This window comes from Ambystoma mexicanum, chromosome 1q (assembly GCF_040938575.1).
Source record: "Ambystoma mexicanum isolate Mex_15411 chromosome 1q, UKY_AmexF1_1, whole genome shotgun sequence".
Classification (NCBI taxonomy): Eukaryota; Metazoa; Chordata; class Amphibia; order Caudata; family Ambystomatidae; genus Ambystoma; species Ambystoma mexicanum.
The window spans coordinates 504894349-504913206 of record NC_090922.1 but is presented as its reverse complement, the minus strand read 5'-3'; the positions used below and the strand labels follow the sequence as shown (position 1 = coordinate 504913206).

Below are 18858 nucleotides of genomic sequence, written 5' to 3'. Positions count from 1 at the left end.
CCATGGCCGGAGATAACAGTAGTGATGGACGCCTCACTCATGGGGTCGGGAGCACACACCAACGATCTGACAATCAGCGGTCGTTGGTCTCCAGCGAGTCCAAACTACACATCAACCTTTTGGAGCTGAGGGCAATCAGACTAGCTCTGAAGGCCTTTCTGCCCTCTGTACAGGGTAAGAATGTCCTGATAATGACGGACAACACAGTGGCCATGTACTACCTCAACAAAAGAGGAGGAGTAGGGTCACTACCACTGTGCAGAGAGGCAATGCACCTATGGTTCTGGGCAATACAAGAAGGAATCTCTCTATCGGCCTTTCACCTCCTAGCCGGAGAGAAGAACACGGCGGCGGACGCTCTGAGCAGGCAGTGCACGGTCTCTCACAAGTGGGAGATAGCTCAGGAAGTCCTTCTGGAGATCTTTGCCCTTTGGGGAACCCCTTAAGTGGATCTGTTTGCCACCGCGATCAACCGGAAGTGCGATCAGTACTGCTCAAGGGAATTTCCTCAGAGGAGCTCTGGGAGACGCATTCGTAGTGGAGTGGAAGTTTCCACTGCTGTACGCGTTTCCCCCAGTCCCCGTGATTCCTCAAGTAATCAGGAGGTTGAGAAAGTTCAGGAAAACCATGATCCTAATTGCCCCGGATTGGGCCAGGAGAACGCGGTACCCGGATCTTCTAGACATGTCCATCTGCTCTCCAATACGTCTTCTGCAAAGAGAGGATCTTCTCTTGCAAGAGGAAGGTCGGGTTCTCCAGCCAGATACAAGGATTGGGATCTTCCGGATGACGTAATGGAAATCTTGCTTTCGGCCAGACGACCAGCAACAAAGTCTTTGTACCGATGTTGCTGGAACAGGTTTAGTAACTGGTGCAAAGACAAGGATGTGGACCCTTTTCAGTGTGGCACACCAATGGTACTCTCTTTTCTACTACATCTAGCTAATCTGGGGCTCCAGATAGAAACAATCAAAGGATACCTTGCTGCGCTGTCCATTTTAAAGTGCTCCTCAGAATAGGTTTCATATTTCAAAATACCGTTAATAATTCAATTCTTAAAGGGGCTTACTAATATATACCCTGCAGTACTTTTTCATGTACCAACTTGGGATTTAAATTTAGTACTAAAATTCTTGACTTGCATACCTTTTGAGGCTCTGTATTCATGTCCATTGAGGCTTTTAACTTTAACAACTGTCCTTCTTGTGGCCCTATCATCAGCCCGCAGGGTTAGCAAACTTCAGACTCTCTCATGCAAACCACCATATACTATTTTTTATAAGGATAAAGTTAAACCTTCGTTCTTGCCAAAAGTAGCCTCAGACTTCCATTTGTCACAAAAAATAGTACTACCAACTTTATATCCTCCTCCTCATCTGAGCAAGGAAGAGGAGAGATTGCACAGACTAGATCCCAATAAGGCTCTTAGTTTTTACATCTCAAGGATGGCTAAATTGAGACAAGATGACCAACTATTTGTGGGTTATACTGGTCATAAATTAGGCTTATCTGTAACAAAACAGACCATTTCCCACTGGATCATATTAGCCATAGTTGAATGCTACAGATTAGCGGGAAAAGAACCGCCAGATGGGCTTCGTGCCCATTCTACAAGAGGAATTGCTACTTCTGCGGCTCTAAAGAGGGAAGTCCCGGCAGCAGACATTTTTGCAGCTGCAACCTGGAAAACAATGCATACTTTTGTTAAACATTATTGTTTGGATACTGCCTCCTCTAATGAGGGTTTATTTGCCAAGGCAGTTCTGCATTCTCTCCACGAAAACTGAAATTAGTACTCCCGCCTCCAAAATTGATACTGCTATGGGAGCCTATCACAAGATGAGGAATACGTGGGAGGACACAATCCATTCGAAGAACAAGTTACTTACCAACTGTAACGTTCTTTCGACTGGATGTTCCTCCCACGTATTCCGCATCGACCCTCCCATCCTACCCCACAGTACAGTTTTACGTTTCTTACACTTTCCTCTCACGAAGAATGTATCGGTCAGGGGGCACGCCTGGGTGTTCCTCCTATATATATTTCATCGCAAAAACAGAACTGAAGCACGGGCGCGGCTCGAGCTATTTATACCATCAGTGACGTCGACACGGTACGGAGCCCGTCGAGGGACAATCGACGCCACGACCTCGAGCACAGTGCCCTCTGCCAAGATTTTTTTTTTCCGAAGCAGCGAAGCTGGAGATAACGAATTATCACAAGATGAGGAATACGTGGGAGGAACATCCAGTCGAAAGAACGTTACAGTTGGTAAGTAACTTGTTCTTCTTACTCGCCAACATAAAAATTAACACTCACCCGTGGCAAGCATGTATTCTGTAGCCTGCCTTGGGTGTGAATGAGGCAGCCAAAGGACTCTGTATGCTACACTTTTACCACCTTCCTCAATGAGCTAAAAGTTTTACAAAAATCCTATCTCATAATTTAACACTTTTAACTGAACAATCCGCCTGTTTAATTTTTACAGAACCACTCCATATCCTATTTTTCTCCTAATCCACTGCTCTCTCCTCTACATGCTTATGGCTTCACAGCTAGCGTGTCACTTTATCCCTCCTCGCTCCCTTCTCCTGTAACCTGTCACACCAATTGGATACTCTTGTTCTACTTTTCTTCACCCTTCTCCACCTTCCTATCGCTTGTTGCTCAGTTCTCCTCAGTCACATAGAGCCATCTGCTGGTGATTTCGAAGTCACTTTTCCTACCTTATGTAGATGGCCCACATCATTCTTTTTCCTCCTCCTCGCCTCCCACAACCAGCCCTCATACCCTGCCCCATCAAACATCAGAATTTCATTTGACCTCATTTTGCCTTGTACCATTCAATCTTGCTTTCAACCGTGATCTTGTCCATAAAGAGTTTCACTTATCTAGACTCCTGATATTCAGACCACCTTCTCATTTTATGATTATGCCACTCATGCTTGTTTTTGTTAAATATATTGTTGCTTCCTCCTGTTTTCCTCTGCCTTAAGACATTTTGTATTCGCAATTATCCTCAATACACGTTTGAAGGAATTACTGCCACTTACCGCTGTTTTTATCCACACAGACAAACTCTTAATGAGGCTGAATGTCTTTAGAAGTGTGTTTTGTTTCTTTCTAATTCAACTTGTTCAGTGCTCCGATGACCTTCGCGGCCTGGCCACCCCTGTGCATGCTTCAGGGCCAAGGAATAATCAATGCTGTGTATCAAGGACTTGTTCCATTGTACCTCTAATCAATAGAAGCTCTCTCTGTATATGACTCGCATAGTAACTCCTGAGCTTTATAAATTGGTTTACCTTTGGCATGGTAGTATAATCAAAATGTGGAACTCTGGAAGCTGTTCAGTTTAGTTGCATCTGCCCAGGTGCTCCTGTCGCATCCAGTCTCTCAAGGAATTTCACCTTAATAGGGAAGGTGTAGAATGGAGATTATGGCAAGGAGTAAAATGGTCACTTCTTTGAGTAACTTGTTGTAAATATTTTCACATCTTGAATGGAAGGTTCAATTCACATTTGTCAATCGTATCTGTTGATAGCTGAGTCGCCCACCTACCACTCAACGCCAACAGCAAACCAGTCTAAAAAAGCTACTGGGCCTGAGAAGACTTATGTCAAAAAGGAGAAGATACCTACTGATTTTTGCCAGCTGCTGCAAGGAACCGTCTTTGTGCTGAGTGGGTTCCAGAACCCCTTCCGCTCAGACCTGCGTGACAAGGCCTTGGAGATGGGTGCCAAATACCGACCTGACTGGACCGTGGACTGCACCCACCTAATGTAAGTAGAGCACTGTAATGTGGAAGGGTAATGTTCTAGGGAGCACATAGGAGGCGCATGTACATTGAAAGCAAGAATAAGGAGAGCAGACTAGCCTTCCTTAAATGTATCACTGTAACAGCTCTTTTGACTGCTTATGTTTAGACACACCCGATACTTGGGCTGAGCATGCATGCATGATTAACGTACCAACAATGCAGGTGACCCTGCTGAAATATCCAATTATTTAATTGAATTTGAGGCTGGACTCCTATTTAAATAGGATTCCTCCAAGGGGGCAAAGTAGTGTTTTCTAGCTCTTGGCAAAGCTGTGCTTGTTGGGATTTCACAAATTAGCTGTGTATGTGGGAAAAGGTGAGTGGATTGAGTGTCTCCAGCCCTCTCCCCAGACACTATAGCCTTACTATCTCCTAGCACCTTGCTTCTGCCTGGCCCTATCCCTTTTCTCATAGTCTCTGGTCTAATCTCCCTTCTCTATCTCCAATGTCCTACTCTTCTATGTCTTTTAACCCATCTTATGCTTTTGCCTCAGCCACCTGTTCCAAGCACACATCCCGTCTCCCAAATCAGCCCTTCTTCCAGTCCCCGCTCCCAATCCCTGCTCCCCCAGTCCTTTTAAACAGCTGTTGGGTCCTTCAATCCGGTCCCTCTTCCCAACTATACATGCTCTAATGTGGGCACACTTAAAATGTGATTGTATATGAACCTTTCCAGATGTGCATTTGCCAACACTCCGAAGTACGCCCAGGTGAAGGCCATGGGGGGCATTATCGTACGAAAGGACTGGATACTGGACTGTTACAAGAAGAAGCAGCGTTTGCCGTGCAAAGGGTAAGTGCAACTGTGGGGTTCTGAGCACTCTTATCTATGCTGCGATCTATCGGGAATGTGATATCTCCCAATGTATCTCTGGAGTACTGCACACTCTGCTCTGTGTTATGAGATTTCTATAGCCAAGCTCTTCTCTGCCAATGGGTCAGAACACCCTTTTTTTCTCACTAGGAGGTTTAATCTTCCAGTAGCTGTAAGACACTGTTTCTGTGGTACTGATCTCTTCGGTGAAAGTCAAATTGGTCAATGTTATTTTCACCCCTTTTCTTGCCACAAATTGGTAAATTGGGGATTTGGGTTAGATATTAAGAAAGGGGGTGGGTGGGTGAGAGGAAAAAATTAGTTTCTAGGTTTCCTTGGCTAACTTTTAGTTCCGTTCTGTTTGGTCTTTGGGGTTGATGGATATCAACTGTAGGTGCCCTGTGCCCTGTGCCCTCATTTAATTCGATAGGTTTCCGTGTCTCGTGAGCGTGAAAGGTAACGGAGAATCAGTTCCCCAACTCCGTAGTAGTCGTGCAAAAAATGACTTTCATACAATAACTTTGCCACAGGCATGCAAAAAACCCTAGTCTGGTTTTATTGATTTGTGTAATTCTAGAACTCCTGTGGGAGGGCCCTTTGTGAGACACATGTTTCGGCACGTCCTGTGCCTTCTTCAAATCAGGGCATTAAGTGTTACATTGTCACACATTCCATTGCTTCTTCTGTTCATGTTTGTTACGGTTTTAGTTCTTGGATCATTTGGCTGTCCACGTTTCCTGGGTTAAATCCCACCTGAAAAGTGCATGCTCCTGTCCGTTTGCGTCAGCTCTCCGAATCAGGGATTCAGAGTGCCGATGCGAACAGACAGGAGCACCCACTTTTTAGGTGGGATTTAACCCAAGAAACGTTGACAGACAAATAACTTTTAGTTCCGCCCTCAGACACTATCTTTTGCTGGCTCTTTGGTAACCTGAAACTATTTTTGCCAACAACAGCTGTAACCCATTCTTTGTCCCTGGATGAGTTTTCCCACCCAGTAAGTATGTTACAGACTAGTGGCAATTTTGTATATTTTCTTTGGTTGCACTCTGTACCATATTACCATATTTTAAGCACCATCTTCCAGAACATGATACAACCAGGTTATCTGGCCATTATCTTTGTGGTTGGTCTATGTTTTACATGTTTGTTTTGCCTAAGTGGCCTCTGACTCTGATTTCACAAAGTCATGCCTAGTTGAATGCAGTCAAGTTTAGGCTAGATGAGGGTCCCCGGACACCGCAATATTACTGTGCATGTTCCTGTGGAAGTGGAGTGTGGCTGGCCATTATTGATTGTATGAATTCCAAAACTTTGGTGCATGGATTGTGATTGAATGATTGGGGTATCTCCCAACCATCTGTGTCTGGATCTATGGAAACCCCAAGCTATTGATGGGATCCTACCTGGAATTTTGTGCAAGTAACTGGAGGAGTTGGGACCACAAGATACTCATTGTTGGCAATGCTGCTTACTTTTAAACCTTCTCGGGCTAAAGGAATACTACTTAAAGTTCTTCGTCCTCCTGATCCTGCAGGAACAGCTGGATCATCCTGCAATGCAACTCTGTGTGCTTTCATAATGTCTCCTGGACCTTCATACTAACTTGACTGGGAGTAAGAGCCCTTGCTGCCTCTACAGGAACCCAAACTGTGTTTTTCACTGATGTTCAACCTGGATGCTCCATCATGACCCCTACAGCTTCATGGTGTCCTGCAGCCCTTTGCCCTAACAAGAGCATTCAGCAACCTGTTGTAAAAGTTTGCTGTAGTGCTTTCTCGCTGCCTCCATCAGGTTGCCTTAAAGAATGTCATCAATATTGTTGTTTTCAGCCAGCCATATCCAGAGACTCTGCTTGCAGGCCCTGAAAAACGAGCCTTCGACCAAAACTAAAGCCGAACACTGAAACCGACCTCTGCAGTGACCAAAACTAAAGCCTAACACTGAAACCGACCTCTGCAGTGTGACTGCTGGCATTCCACAACCTATTGCAACAGCATAGCCCACATCAGATGGGTCTTTTGTTGGGGATTTGCCTACGGTCCTTCTCCAAGGTCCCCCATTAGGAAATATTTTCCTTTTGGCAGCTCCCCCATCTTTTTCAATTGGTCCTCCAGCATATCTACAATTTGTGTGCTCCCGACCTACCTTTTAGAGAGTTAATGTTTTCAGCGGCACTCATTTTCTTTAGTTTAGTTTTGGAGGCACTGGTGAGTCCTTAAGACTACCTGTGCAGGAGGACCAGGTCTCCAATTTGTCTATTGTGTAGAATGACTGCCTCCTTTATGGACAGATGCACAAGGGAACAGTTTTCCCTCTTTATTTATTATTTTGGCATTGTTTCCACACTCCTTGCAGCCCAGACGGACATGTGGCAGTGGTACCTTGCTTTTTCACTGTTATGGGTACACCTCCTCTTTTGTTTACTTTCTTCTTGAAACACATGTGTATAGGCGCGTTACAAATACCATATCATAGCATATTCTGTTTTATTACTGTAAGTGTTAAGATGGATTTCAAGAATCAACCCTGTGGGCAGATTCAGAGAGGCCACCCGAGACTGGTGAACAAGATGGGAGGCCACCCAATTCTGGTGAATAGGAAAAGACACTAATATCTAGCCAAACTCTAACCAGGCAGTGTAACTGAGCAATACGGTACAGACTTAGGAGAGTGTGGGGGTGGTGAAGGGTTTCAGTTAAGCACACGCAGAGTACTGTTCATTCAAGTAAGGCAGAATGTATACAAATACAGTAGTATTTATTAAGCCTTAAACATTTTTCAATAAACATCCCAGGTAAACAAACAGAAGTGGGCACTTTTCACGTGGATAATTTTTGGACAGCCCACTTTCCTCGCACCGCAGCCTGTCTGGAATTGCTACATTCTCCTCGAGAAGTGCAAAGAAAGAAGAAAGGACGTGGGGGAGGGCACAGGTGAGACATGGAGAGGTGTGGGTTGGGGGGGGGTTGACTGAGTGGAGCCTAGATGGAATTCAGGGTTTTGTTGGGTGTCCATCTCGCAATTTAAGGGAAGGGTGCCAGAGATTCGGTGGGGTGCTGAGGAGCCAACGGATGGGGCTTGCGGGGTGTCCTCCTCACAACAGGAATTCGGGTAAGGGAGGGAGGGCACAGAAGATAATTGCGAGACCGCCAAAACCAGACACATGAAACCTCTTAATTTTCATAGAACCAAACAAAATACCACACACACTATTAAGATATGTACATCCACCTTGGGGTTATCTTGCAGCAGGGGTTATGTGGTCTTAACGTATCTATTGGGAGATGTGTGTAGGCAGCCAAAGCAATACACGTTTTCTGACGCATTTTTTTTTAGAATACTTTAAATACCTCTTACTTGTCTCCAGCCACCCCTTCTTATTGGAGTTCGAGATCACCCTGGTGCACATCTATGGAAATGGATGTAGGGTAAATAGGCAAAAGGTTAGGCTTCCAGTAAAAAAATCTAGGGAGGAAACACTAGGTCATAATGACTTTAAATGCACAAAAGAAAAGGCAAACCATTAAATGCTGGTGTATGGTTTTTTTTAGCTCTTGTTTATATATAGAGCCTACCTTTCACCAAGCACACCACCAGTTTTAACTTTTTTTTAATGAAAAGGCGAAAGACAAGACAGTATATACAGATCCTATCGCTATACTTAAGCATTTCTGTAACTAAAAATAAGAGTTGCTACCACTAAAGAGTCATTTAAAAAAATATAAAAGTTCTTTACAAAATGTAAAACAGAATCCTTAAAAATATGTGAAGTCTTTCTACAGTGCACTGTAACTATCATACAAAAACCTTCCTTTGGAGACAGCCTGGCCCGGGCTGTCTCAAGGTCCTTTCTGCTGCAGTTCTTGGGTTTTCTTTTAGATGGTCAGCTGGCAGGCAGGCAGGGCAGCATCAACGTGTGGGGGTGGAGGGGCAAAGTCCTTGGAAGCTGGGCTGCATATGCAAGAAGCAGCCCAGCAACTCAGCAGCAGCGTAGTGGTGTCCCTTTAACACTTTGTGGTTGGACTTGTGAGAAACCAAAGGGTGTTTCACCTACTAGTCCCCGGGGATCGATCTCTCTCTGATGGCCAGGGCAGGGCCATCGCCTTTGGATTCAGACCCTGGGGGTGGGCCAGTGTGGGAGGATCACTTGGGTGAGGGGTCTTTTGGAGAGTGAGGTTGAGGCAACTGATGATGAGACGTGGTATTCCTTCCTTTCCAGTACACAAGACCCATTCTATTTGATAGTATTCTCCAATGTCCCAACAGCCCCCCTTTCCACACGAACACTGGGCCGAGGAAGAGGGCGACTGAGAGTAACAAGGCTGACCATTAGAAATCTCATTGGACACGACCCGCTAATCAGGTCAGGCACTTGACTCTTAGTGCATACATCTGATACCAGTTAGCTCTCCCCACACAGATAAAAGGCGGAACATGGAGAAGACACTCTGAGCAAGGTGGAACACTAGCCAGAGCAGAACTTCTGGGGCGAAGGCGTACCTACTGGAGCAGAGCGACGCACCAAGGGATGAGAGCAAAGGGTCGAGGACCCCAGCAGTGCCTTTCAGAAGGTTGTTGCCTCCAACAGGCCATGAAAGACACATAGGGAAGGCCGTTTCCCAGACAAGAAGACTGCACTGTGTTTCAAGGATGTCGGCAACTTTCTTGGGTGAACGGCAGAGTTGGGGAGGCAAGGCCAAGCCTGGGGTATTAACCTTGACTTGTGAATTTCGAGCTAAAAAGACAAGAAAGGAATGCACACGGCCGGTGAGTTGGCGAGCGACATGAAAGGCCGGTGTGTGTTAAACAGAGATTGAAGCTGCAACAATGTATTGCACAATTGAAGGCTGCATGTGTGTGGATGAGACGCGGAGGAACGCAGACCTGTGTTAAACTTTGAGTTACCGACAGCCGTAAAGCCAGCGGTACTGAGTGGCAGAGTGGTCCAGTGAAAGAAAGTAGCCCATACGAAAGTCTCAGTGGAAGGTGAAATGTTTTTGTTAAGAAGAGATAAAGTGAATGAACTATAAAAGTGAAGTGATAAGAAATTGACCCCGGGGGGAAAGTAAAAGGTGAATGTTGAACTTTTGTGCTTACGACAACGAACTATCCAGAACAAGAGAGATGGGAGCAAATAACACAAGGGTGTGGGTTGAACACAAACACTACCTCTTTTCCTGCGAAAACCATGACTTTGCTCTGCAGAGGCCTTGCCTTATATACAATATCATGCCATTAGAGGGCAGGATGAAAGCCAAAGGATAAGGGGAAATCTAGCGACCCTGCCATTTTAAAGTACATGTTACTCAAGTTCGTTTTATGGTACAAATGCAAACATGCATGTGAGAAAAGTAAAAACCCAGTCTAAAAATATCTGCTGCCACCAGCCCATCCGGTACACATCCTGCAAGGAACAGAAATGTTGCTTAAAACAAAAGCGAAATGGAAACCAAGTGCCCCTAGCACACTTCACTGTAAGGTAATGTCTGAAGTATAAAACAAACAATGAATTTTGCAATGGGGAACAGAATTCCCCTGCACCGATAGCCGTAGGAACTGATCAGTGGCCCCAAAATACCTTTACTTACCTTCACATTTCGGGACAGGTTCATAACAAAAACAAAGTTGGGTTTTCCATAGACGTTCCAGCAAAAAAGAATTCTTTCCTAACAATGAGCCAGACAGGAACCTGGGAAAAAGTCTTTATGTGCTTGAAAGTGTTTTGGGTTGGGAGTCCAAACCACCCTAATCCACATTCAAGTTCGAGTGATGTCATGACTGTGACTGAGCTGGTGATCTGTAATTCAGTAAGCACTTTAAATTATCTTGTTGGTTATCTGATAGGCGGTTTGGGCTGACTCCAAGTCCATGTTCCTGTATATCAGTTGGGATCTGGAACCATTTAGGAGGTTGATCACTGGAAATATGGAAGCAAGCGACAGAGGGATGCGAGGAAGCAGATTAACGCGACGAGAGCTGTTAAAGCCATCTTCCAAAAGCTAAAGCTCTGCTCTACATCAACCAGAAGGGGGAAGGTGAATGGCTGTGTTTCTCTCCCATGAGCCAGTGGGAACTACTGGTTCTCTTTCCTGTACAGCAATGGATATCTTTCTTGGAGCGCCCGGAATCTGTGGGCCTCTAACTGGTCGAGTTTGGAGACCCCTGTGTGCCTGGAGGACATCAATTCTGTGTGGCACAACTTGCTGAGTAAACTCATCGAGGAACTTTGACTTTGTGGATATGCTGCTGTCCATCAGGCAAAGGGGCCTGCTAGTTCTGAACTCCTTGGCCATTGTCCTTTGTTGCTTCCTGACCTGTGCTGGCCGCCAAGACTGCTTTCTGTGGCTGCTGTCATCATTGGTGTCCTCCATCATGTGGGTGGCAGCAGATACCCTTTGTCTTCACAAAATGATGTTACGCTTAGTTGTTCAAGATCAGTATCTGTGAGGGGTCACAGTCTGAGAACATAACCCCCAAATCCAGCTGCCAAAAAAGCTATTTGAGCACCAGTGACCCCTGGCCCCCCAACATGTCAACTATTGGTGAGAACAGTGGTCCCCACTGGCCATGACACGTGTTTGTCGATTGCTTTTGTTTAAGGGTCAAAAGAAGTCTACCTATCATTTTTGTGCTTCTCCACTCGTCCCCCCCGCCACAGCTAACCTTGCCTTTCCTTTGTTTGTTTAACCTAGGTGTAAGAATCCTGTCTAGCATCTCACTAGACACCTAGGATTGGTTGCTGCCCTTTTCCTGCACAGGAAACCTCAAAGTACCATCTTAAAAATATTCATTATAAAGCAGAACTTCACTAGTGAATTGAGTGGCATTGATTGCTATGGGAGAATTTTGAAACAATTCTAAACAGTTTAACTCTTGTAGGTTGTGCGACCTAAATACATATATGTATGCATATATGTTTAGGGGAGCTATGTGGTGGTAGGGGTTGTGGGTAGTGTACGGGGAGGGCAGCAGAGGTGAAATGGGGACCAGGCCCCCATTAAAAAACAAAGAAAATGTGGACACCATACAAAAATTGACCAAAACATGGTCGGTGAAACAACATAGATCCATTCTAAACTCCCTCCAAGGCCCCAAAATGAATTACTTATCATTGAAATCTTGATGATCGGTTATTCCTAGGATAGCGTTAGATTGCTTAAACTTATTTTCAAAGTGATGGTGTCATTTTATATGGCTGATGTAATACTCTAACACCTATTAGCCTTTTAACAGTGTACGACTTCATAACTGTAGTTTTATCTAAAGTCTGGTAAATGTCCCAATTGGACACCTACGTTGCGATTGTGTATAGTATAGTTTACTTAACTTGAAGTATTCTAGCTTCATGCACCTTTGTTAATAAAGAAGTATATTTTTGATAATTACTTCATATGGAAAATAAATTGTTCACACCCCATTGTGTATGTTAACTGGAGTTTACTTCAAACTCCTGATCTCATTAGTGTAAGTATTTCTTCTCATTCACCTAAAAATGTGAGAGTATGGTTAGATTGCTGTTAAGAGCCCGAAACCAGCAATGGTTCTGAGCACTAATGCCTCAACCCTCAAAACACCCTTTAAGCATACCATTCACTGCAAAGGGTCTTGGCTCCATGTCTTCAATCCGTCCTCCAAGGGCTTTGGTCATCATCTCTGCTTTATGCCTCTGTTGTTGCCAGCCTGTTGGTGACTTCCTCTGCATCCCCACCGGCATCCTGGTGTTGGCACTCTCTAACCCTGTGCTGCCTGCTGACTTTGCCCCATTAGTCTATGGACAAATCTGTTTAACTTTCTAAACTGTTAGAATATGTTTCTTAACTGTAAAATAATGGTTAATTCTTGTTTAGATTATGATTTGATATTTTTAGGGTCATTTTACAGTTTTTGTATATATGATTTTTATTTTATTAATTAACTGTAAAGTAGATATTTTGTGATGCAGTATGTTTTCAATAAAATACGGTGTATCGTCCATTGTGTGCCACTTTTTAGTATTGCCACCCACCTTGCCTCCTGAGTGAAGCCAGATTGCTCGGTCATACTATCGTTGTGAGAGTCCGGACTAACTTGGCATTACAGGTTAGTCATCAGATGAGAATTTGAAGAAAAATGTCCTAACCGTGCTAATCCCTGTGATGAGAGATTGTCGCTCTCAGCATCTGTATCAGAGTCTGCCCTGTCCAGATCTGTGCTACCTCTCTACTCATTATAATTTTGACTACCTTGTTTGGTTAAAAAGTGGTGACCCTAGTAAATTTCCATTTCACATAGTATACCACACCAATCCGTCAAGTGCCAGTAAAGAGTGATTGAAATATTTTAAATTCAGAAAAAAGAAAACTATATGCTTTGTCAGAATATATCTGAATGCAGTATTTGGAACATGCACATTTGCATACATTTCTTTATTATAAATCTTCTGGCAAGCTAAAAGACATACAATACAGTGCAATTGGGTGTTGGAAACATAAAAGTTACATAGGATGTGAAGCTGCGTGTCTTTGACAATCCAAAAAGTTGTTTATAAAGTTGCAACAAAATAATATACAGTAGGTCAAAGAAATGTAAGCACAGGCACCGGGCCCAGAAAAGCCTTAGTGTGGTGTGCACAGAGATTCATACTAGGGGCAAATGGATGGCAGGTTGTAAGTGCGTGTTTGCATGCTCATGTCAAATGTAGAGCGTCCCAGGTGCGATGATTCACTACATGTCATCACTTCTCCACGAGGGGGAGCCCGTTCCCATGAGGCCAGGGAGGTGAGGCTGCTCCCAGTCCCCCTGGGGGTGCTATAATGAGGTAGGATCTCAAGTTTTGGGACTCACTCCCACTCCCCTACCCTTAGGAAGGTTGACAACCATCTAGGGAATAGCCCAGATAAGAACATCAAACCCCCACACACTCCAGCCTCTCCTGCTAACCTCTTTGTAGACAGTAGACCTATGGACTGTTGTAAAGGTGACTACCTCAAGGTCCTAAAAAGGGACTAAGACAAAAAAGAACATCAGAAACAAAGGTAATCCATGTACCAGGATGAGGTGGGACACAGGAACAATGAAGAGCAGTGCCAAAAAGGAAGTGCAGCGGTATAGATTGCCGCCGAGGCGTGGTTCCTTTTTCGCCAAAGACCTGGGTAGAGATCTGCGAAGTGAAGGCAGTAAGACACTGAGACAACAGTGCAGTATACAGAGTAGGAGAGAGACCCCAGGAAGAACCGGCCACGCATCCCGGGAAAAGACAAGGTAACGGGAGAAGCGTGGGGATCGGTAGGGGCTGGAAAGTACAGGAGGCCAAAACCCTGTATGGCCATAATGAGCAGGACCATCCTCCCCTTGTCACTACTTGGCAAGTGAGGCAACAAATGGGACATAAAGAGAAGGGGGAGAGAAACGGGGCTCAAACCCAAACCAAGAGAGTCATACCAGCCATGTTCCTCGTGACATCACTTGGCAGGGAAGTGAACCAAGTGGGCCAAACCAAAGAAGTCGTCGACCAGGAGAAGGGAGTCATTGCTTCTGGTTGTAAGAGGTTGCTTTATAATTACCAGGAAAAGGAGACAGTCTCCTGGCCCACCAAGAAAGTAAACCTTGTATAGAACTTTATGGCCTTGGAAAGGGAGTCTTTCCTCAAGCTATTTGAGACTGAACGCCAAGAGAATGGAGTCCTTCTCCTGGCCCACCTAGGCAGTATTGTGTGGAACTTCGACTAGGAGAAGGGAGACATTTTCCTTGGACTAGAACAGTACAGCTTTTTTCCTTAGTTATAGTGTGAGGGACAGAAGTAAGGTTATTTTGACACAGGACGGTGGACAATTTTACTTTAACAGATAACCCTAACGGTTAGCATAGCTCCTTAGTTGAGGCAGGGAACCCCCTCTTAGGAATAGGGAAAGAATGGGTTTCTTTGTTTTATTCTTCAATAAGTCTTTAGTCCCAAACATGCCACCTTTTTGTGTGTGAAGGATTCTAAACGGGTGCCACACACCGGACCAGGACCTTCGCCCTCACAATTAATCCAATTTTGGATAGAAAGAAGAAGCAGGTAGTCAGGGATGTGTGGCAGCAAACAGAATCAAAATCCGACCTTCCCTCAAAATAAGAGGCAAAATGGGCAATGGCCTAAAATGACACTCAGATTTTAACAAATAATTATATGTGTAATTAAATAATGATGTATTAAAAATTAAAGGCCAAATCCCAAAATTTTTGTTGACGGGGGAGCAATTCTCAAACTGGGATGGATACACAAGGAGAGAAAAAATGTGCTGGGAACCGGCACTGAGAATTACTTACCCCTCACTACTGGGATCCTAGAAAGAGGTTGAAGCACCTATGGCCCCACACACAAATGTCTACATGACAACATTTACACAAAAGTCAGCAGGTACAAATGGTCGGACGCAAATGCGTACATGAGTACAAATTTTAATTGTATGTAAAAAAAGGTTTAAAAAGAAGCAATTTTATACATCAACAAAGTAAAAAGACACACAGGCAAAAAAATCCTCTTTGTATCAACACATAAACAACCAAGGCGGTAAGGGAAAAAAAGGGAAAAAAGAAGGCTAGATGGGTAAATAAATACACCCTATAATCCTATATACTAATTTTAGCAACGCCTAACTTTAGACGTTTACTGAGATATGGAATGTCGACATGTATCGGCCAAAAGTTGGATTGGACATTTTCTCAGGTGTCCATACAAAGGTGAATATTGTGGCCATCTTCAAGACGGATTTCTTCACAGTAGGCCTTATGGGTGTTATGATACTGACATCATAGATCTAAAAAGATGTATATACATATATATAGTTACCACATGCAATTCAAAAATATCACTGCAACTTTAGGTATACATTCAATTTGTATAAGCAACTAGCTAAACATATAGGTGTTCTCATATTAACAGACTGTTTTGATATTTAACAGACCTATGTTTCACTATGGGAGACAATTGTGGCATATATTTGTTGTCTACACAAAGATGTTGAAAACAAAAGGTTTTAAAAAGAGAGACATGGACAAGTGACATAACACAGTGTGGCACATAAAGTAGTTCAAACTCTTACTTATCATAGGAACAGGTGTGAAAAAGACACACAGGGTCAATGTATGACTTGTGGCGATTAAAACTGGAAGTCCCTGGGCAACGAGACTGTGGTCGGGTTCATCTAGATGTATTCATCCAGGTGAGCACAGGGGGTCACTCTAGAGATAAATATAAAGTGACCATACCATTAATACTGTGCGTTATTATGGTTAAACTGGGTGTGTTATGTCATGTGATTCCTGCAACAAACTCATGTTAAACTCTAGAATGAGTGCTGGTGAAGTGGGTTATATTGAGAGATCTAGGGGGAACACAGAGGGGGAGAAACATTAATTCAAAGCCCTAAGACGTCACTTACATGTTCATTAGTTTCGTTGTTGAGAAAAAGGGGGATGGTATTTCGTAGCTGCAGATACTGCTGTGCCAAGTATGAATGTATAGATGGGCAGTCCCGCAATCTCGGGGCGCTGCACTGCTTGAGCCCTCCCTAGATTACAGAGAGCATTGTGTTAAAGACACTTCTATTTAAAGTGAGTACTGATTGTTAGTGCAGAAAATTCTAAAAATGCATTATTGGAAAGAGCAGTATTGTATCTACCTCAAAACACTAGAAGTGTGAAGCAACATAGAAAACACTTGTGGCACGATTTCTAAAATGCCAGTAGAGAAACCTAGTAGCGTAGCTGTTCAATCAATGGAGCAGCAGATTCTGCAGGTAAACGGCGTGTCAATGGCTCTACAATCAAGGGGATAGAATAATAGGAGGACAGACCTTGGCAGGTAACTAGAGGCTGTACAACCAACTCGAGCCACACGTCCCAGCGCAAACGTGGGCGTAAGAAATCATAAAAGTCATTGAAAAGGCTTACCGGTGCTGTCAAAGGGCTGCGCACAGCGTCTGCTCGCATCCCAGATTACACTCCGACTGAAGGAGAGATCAGATGGGATGTGCGTTTAAATGCATCATGACGTGAGATGCGTATTGAGATCACCTGAAAAGGCGAGACAACCTTGTTCATCAAGAGATAGCACACTCGTAATAACAATGGTGCTAAACGGATGAAATGGAAAGCAATGTATAAGGAAACAAAAGAACACAGAGTGCAAAATTGGTAAATGCACAAATGAATGTGTGTGATCCGTCGAAGTAACAAAGATAATTTATAGAAAAGGGTGCCCACATGAGCAAAGGGTGCCCCGGGTGAATAACACCCTGAATGCAAACGTGTGTAATTGTAAGCATAACCTCTCCCTGTGTATATATACAAAACATATAATTGGAAAACAGACCAATTGGAAAAGAGAGAGGAAAAATCATATCTCTAGAAAATAGAGGGCCCCGTGGCCGAAATGAAATCTCGGGGAACCGTGAGAGAAAGGTTGGGACTGTTCTTACTGAATTAAGAAACCATGCTGTTCCACTCAACGGAGGAATTCAAACCCTGATTTACTGTGTTAAGGTTGTAAATCAACCTTTGTTCTGTCTTACTGAGGGATAATTATCTATTCCCCCCTCTATGGGGTTATGGAACTTTCTGAATGACAAACCAGTGTAAATCAGTGTATTTATGGTTTGCGTAAGAATTGAATGAGATTTTCAAGGTGGAATGAGGTTCGGTTTGAGGAAAATAAAGCAGTTAAAAACGAAATCTGTTTGGAACGAAAGGAAGTTTTACTTACTTACACAAGATTTAATGGCTTAGGAAAGAGGAACGCCACCCGTGAATATAAAAGTTACGCTGCAGTTGTAACCCTTCACGCAGTGTCCCTCTTTTTCCCTAGGGAAAATTAATTTATTTGATCATAATATTGCTAAGGAGTTACAAGATGGGGTGAATGATAGAATGGTGCTAACACTAGAAAACAAGGACAAGGTGCACAGAGAATTAGAACAGTTTAGACAGGTTATCAGGGTATGGATAGGATTACTTAGAAAATAGGGCAAAGACAAAGGAGTCAAGATGGGGTATGCCATGTGTTATGGGATGGGGAAATACTCACAATCAGCACTGGAGTTTGGATTTTGGGACAGCCGACTGAATTCTGTACTCACATTTCTGGTCACCGGGTAGTGGGCTCTCCTGGCAAAAGACAGCTGGGCAAAGATCTGGTCATGGCACAGCGACACCTCGGCTGAATGGAGCGAGTAAGCAGGGCAAGCAGGCGGCACTGGAGAATCTGAAAGCGGGCTCAGCCACCTATCCCCATCTCCCTGAAGTTAGTGGGATTTTGTTATGGGGTTTTAGTGCTGAAGGGTGGTTCAGCCTGATAGCAAGGCCTGGGTCAACTATCCCTTTTCTGGCAGTGGGGTCTGGAATCTTGTAGCGTGAAGGTGGAATATCTGGATAGGCAGGCGCTGGAAAATTCAGAAGAGTCTCTCTAGAATTCTGTCAGGCTCCCTTATTTATAAGGCATGGTGACATCATAGGATTATATGGTGTGGCAGGCTTAAGCTAGACATGCCTCTAACAACTGGATTGGACAGGGGTGATCGTTACCGCCTTCCTATCAGCTGGTTTGACTTTTAGAGACATGACATCAGCTTTATGATGTGGGTTTACTATGTCCAGAACCTCCCACAGTTAATTTTGCCCCAAACCAGTTTTCACATAAATGGCACATTTTTACAGTTGTGGCATCTTAACAAATTGCTGTCATGATTCCTGCCCCTCATGTCGCCAGCCCTCCAAGATGTCAGGCTGGAGCCAGGCCACGATCACCTACATGGCCCTCAAGGGCCTCTCCATCCCTCCAAAGACCCACTTGGAGTCAGACTTGGCGCTTATGCCACCAGACTCACTCACTCCCATAGGATAACATTGGGGATTGGACTTGTAGTGCACTGATGGGAACAAGATGGATGCCCCCACATATTTCGGTTCCCAGAACTGCATGTGCAGTCTAGTCTTTTGGGTGTGGTTCAGCCCAGAGACTATTTAAGCCACGCCCAGGCTGAGAAACATGCTTTGTGTTTTCTGCACCTGCAGCGTGACACTCACTGTGTTCGGATCGGTCTCCAGTAGGCCTGCATCTTTCTTCTGCGCTCAGCTCCTGCAAGAAAAAGAACACTGTTTGGAACAGCCTTACCTTGCAGCGCTTCTGCCCATCATTCATCGCTTCTTCTGTTCTGCGGGCATCTTCGGCGGAGTCATTCCCATCCCGGCACGCCGTTT

The 18858-nt window shown here is 44.3% G+C and overlaps 1 protein-coding gene across 1 annotated transcript in view; it reads left to right on the top strand.

Moving 5' to 3' along the window:
* XRCC1 (X-ray repair cross complementing 1) overlaps window positions 1–18858 on the top strand; it is a 795788-nt gene that overhangs the window by 383520 nt on the left and 393410 nt on the right. The window contains exons 9-10 of the mRNA XM_069640868.1: window positions 3546–3783; window positions 4498–4614. Coding sequence (XP_069496969.1) covers window positions 3546–3783; window positions 4498–4614 — 355 coding nt within the window. The remainder of the gene's footprint in view (window positions 1–3545; window positions 3784–4497; window positions 4615–18858) is intronic.